Source organism: Ailuropoda melanoleuca, unplaced genomic scaffold (genome assembly GCF_002007445.2).
Source record: "Ailuropoda melanoleuca isolate Jingjing unplaced genomic scaffold, ASM200744v2 unplaced-scaffold72027, whole genome shotgun sequence".
In the NCBI taxonomy this organism is placed as follows: domain Eukaryota; kingdom Metazoa; phylum Chordata; class Mammalia; order Carnivora; family Ursidae; genus Ailuropoda; species Ailuropoda melanoleuca.
In genome coordinates this window covers 1-2,522 of record NW_023247201.1, presented here as the reverse complement: position 1 = coordinate 2,522, position 2,522 = coordinate 1, and the positions used below count along the sequence as shown (strand labels likewise).

At 37.7% G+C, this 2,522-nt stretch overlaps 1 protein-coding gene across 1 annotated transcript; it reads right to left on the bottom strand.

Moving 5' to 3' along the window:
- Positions 1-1,810: 1,810 nt before the first annotated feature.
- LOC100472823 (olfactory receptor 1J4) lies at positions 1,811-2,515 on the bottom strand (the record flags this gene model as incomplete). Its single annotated transcript, XM_002931256.2, has 1 exon — positions 1,811-2,515. A coding segment is annotated over one exon (705 nt), but the record flags the coding sequence as incomplete, so codon positions are not given.
- Positions 2,516-2,522: the final 7 nt, after the last annotated feature.

Below are 2,522 nucleotides of genomic sequence, written 5' to 3'. Positions count from 1 at the left end.
TGTCAGTCACCATACAGTACATCCTTAGTTTTTGATGTAGTGTTCCATGATTCATTGTTTGCATATAACACTCTCTTACCCTGTTGGTGGGAATGCAGGGTGGTACAGACACTCTGGAAAACAGTATGGAAGTTCCTCAAGAAGTTAAAAATAGAGCTACCCTATGTCTCAGCAATTGGACTAGTAGGTATTTACTCCAAAGATACAAATGTAGTGATATGAAGGGGCACCTGCACCCGTGTTCACAGTAGCAATGTCTACAATATCCAAACTGTGGAAAGAGCCCAGATGTCCATAGACAGATGAATGGATAAAGAAGAGGTGGCATATATATAAAATGGAATATTACTCAGCCATCAAAAGAATGAAATCTTACTGTTTACATCAACATGGATGGAACTTAAGGGTATTATACTGAGCAAAATAAGTCAGTCAGAGAAAGACAGTTATCATATAGTTTCACTCATACGTGGAATATAAGAAACAGGACAGAGGACTGTAGAGGAAGGGAAGAAAAAGAGAATGGAAAGAAATCAGAGAGGGAGACAAACCATGAGAGACTCTTAACTGTAGGAATCAAACTGAGGGTTGCTGGAGGGGAGGTGGGTGGCAGGATGAGTTAATTGGGTAACAGGCATTGAGGAGGGCATATGATGTGATGAGCACTGGTTGTTATATGCAACTGATGAATTACTGAACTCTACATCTGAAACTAATCATGTACTGTATGTTGGCTAACTGAATTTAAATAAAAAAATTTTAAAAGAAAACATATATTAACATGAAAAATATAAATTCAAATATATCATAATTATATTAAATGTTACAAGATCAAATTCTCCAGAACTACAATGATTATGAATCTACATAAAAAGAACACACTATTTCTTTAAAAAAAATACAAAACAAAACAAAAACACAGCCTGACTTCACAGTGCTAACAAGGAACGTGTCACAGATATAAGGACATAGAACAGTTTAAAGAAAATTGTTGTAGGTAGCCAGGTGATGGGTATTAAGGAGAGCACGTGTTGTGATGAGCACTGGGTGTTATACACAACTAGTGAATCATTGAACACTACATCAAAAACTAATGATGTACTATATGTTGGCTCACTGAACATAAAAAAAATACTGTGTAAACACTAACCAAAAGAAAGCTGATACATGTGTACTAATAATCAGAAGAAGTAGATGAGATGTTAAGGCAGGAGCTGCTGCTAGAAATAAAGAGAAATATCTCCTATTTATAAATGCAGTGGTGTGCCGTTAAATGAAAAAAATAGCTCTCAGAGGAGCCTTGCTTTGTAGCATTTGCCAGTTTCCATAGTGTAATTATTTCCAGTATGGCTGATTTCAATCTACCAATGTGATGTCATTGAATGGGGAGTTAAAAGAGATGTTCACATTCAGTTTGAAGCCAATATAAGTGCATTAAAGAATCAGTACACAAGAGCAGATCATGGTGCTGAATCTGCATGCCCTTAATAACATAGTATATAAACTACACAAGCAATAACTGGGCATATCTAAAAGGGGAAAAAATAAATGCACAATTACAATTGGGCAGCATGCTTCACATACGATTTTGCACATATAAGAGATAGTGAACAAGGAGGAAAAAATTACGGATAAAAAATATTTAACAATCCAAGTAACAAACTTGACCTGGTGGACATATTAACAACACTATACATGACAGCAGAATGTATATTCATTTTAAGTTACATAGAGTTGGCAACTATACAAAAGTTTTAGGAGATATATCTCAATGTGCATGAGCACAATAATCAGATTTAGTGATTGTCACTTAAAAGTTATCCCTCTTGACAAATATTTCTAGGGCCTGTTTTATATCTTTGTTCCTCAGGCTATAGATGAAGGGGTTCAACATAGGGGTAACTACTGTATACATGACTGAAGCAATTATGTCTTTGTCTTTGAAGTCCCATGATGAGGAGAAAAAGTAAACACCTGCAAGTGTCCCATAGTATAGAGACACCACAAAAAGATGGGAGCCACAGGTAGAAAAGGCTTTAAAGAGACCCTTAGTAGAGGGGATCCTCAGGACAGTTGTCCCTATACGAATATATGAGCCCAAGATACTACTCAAAGGCAGGATGAAAAACATTCCTCCTTCAGTAAAGATGACTAGCTCATTGAGAGAGATGTCTGAGCAGCTTATCTTCAGGAGCACAGTGAGGTCACAGAAGAAGTGGGGGATGGTGTTATTAGCACAGAAGGGCAGTTGGACCAAGAGGAGGGTGTGCAACAGGGCATGGATGCAACAGAAGAACCAGGACCCAGCTACTAATGAGATACACAGCTCCTGCCTCATGACAGTGGTGTAGTGGAGTGGCTGACAGATGGCCACATACCTGTCATATGCCATCACTGCAAGAAGGAAGTTATCAAGACAACCAAAAACTATGAAAAAATACAACTGAGAAATGCACCCCACATAGGGGATGGATAAGTGCTGAGTCTGCATGTTCATGAGCATCTTTGGAACTATAACAGAT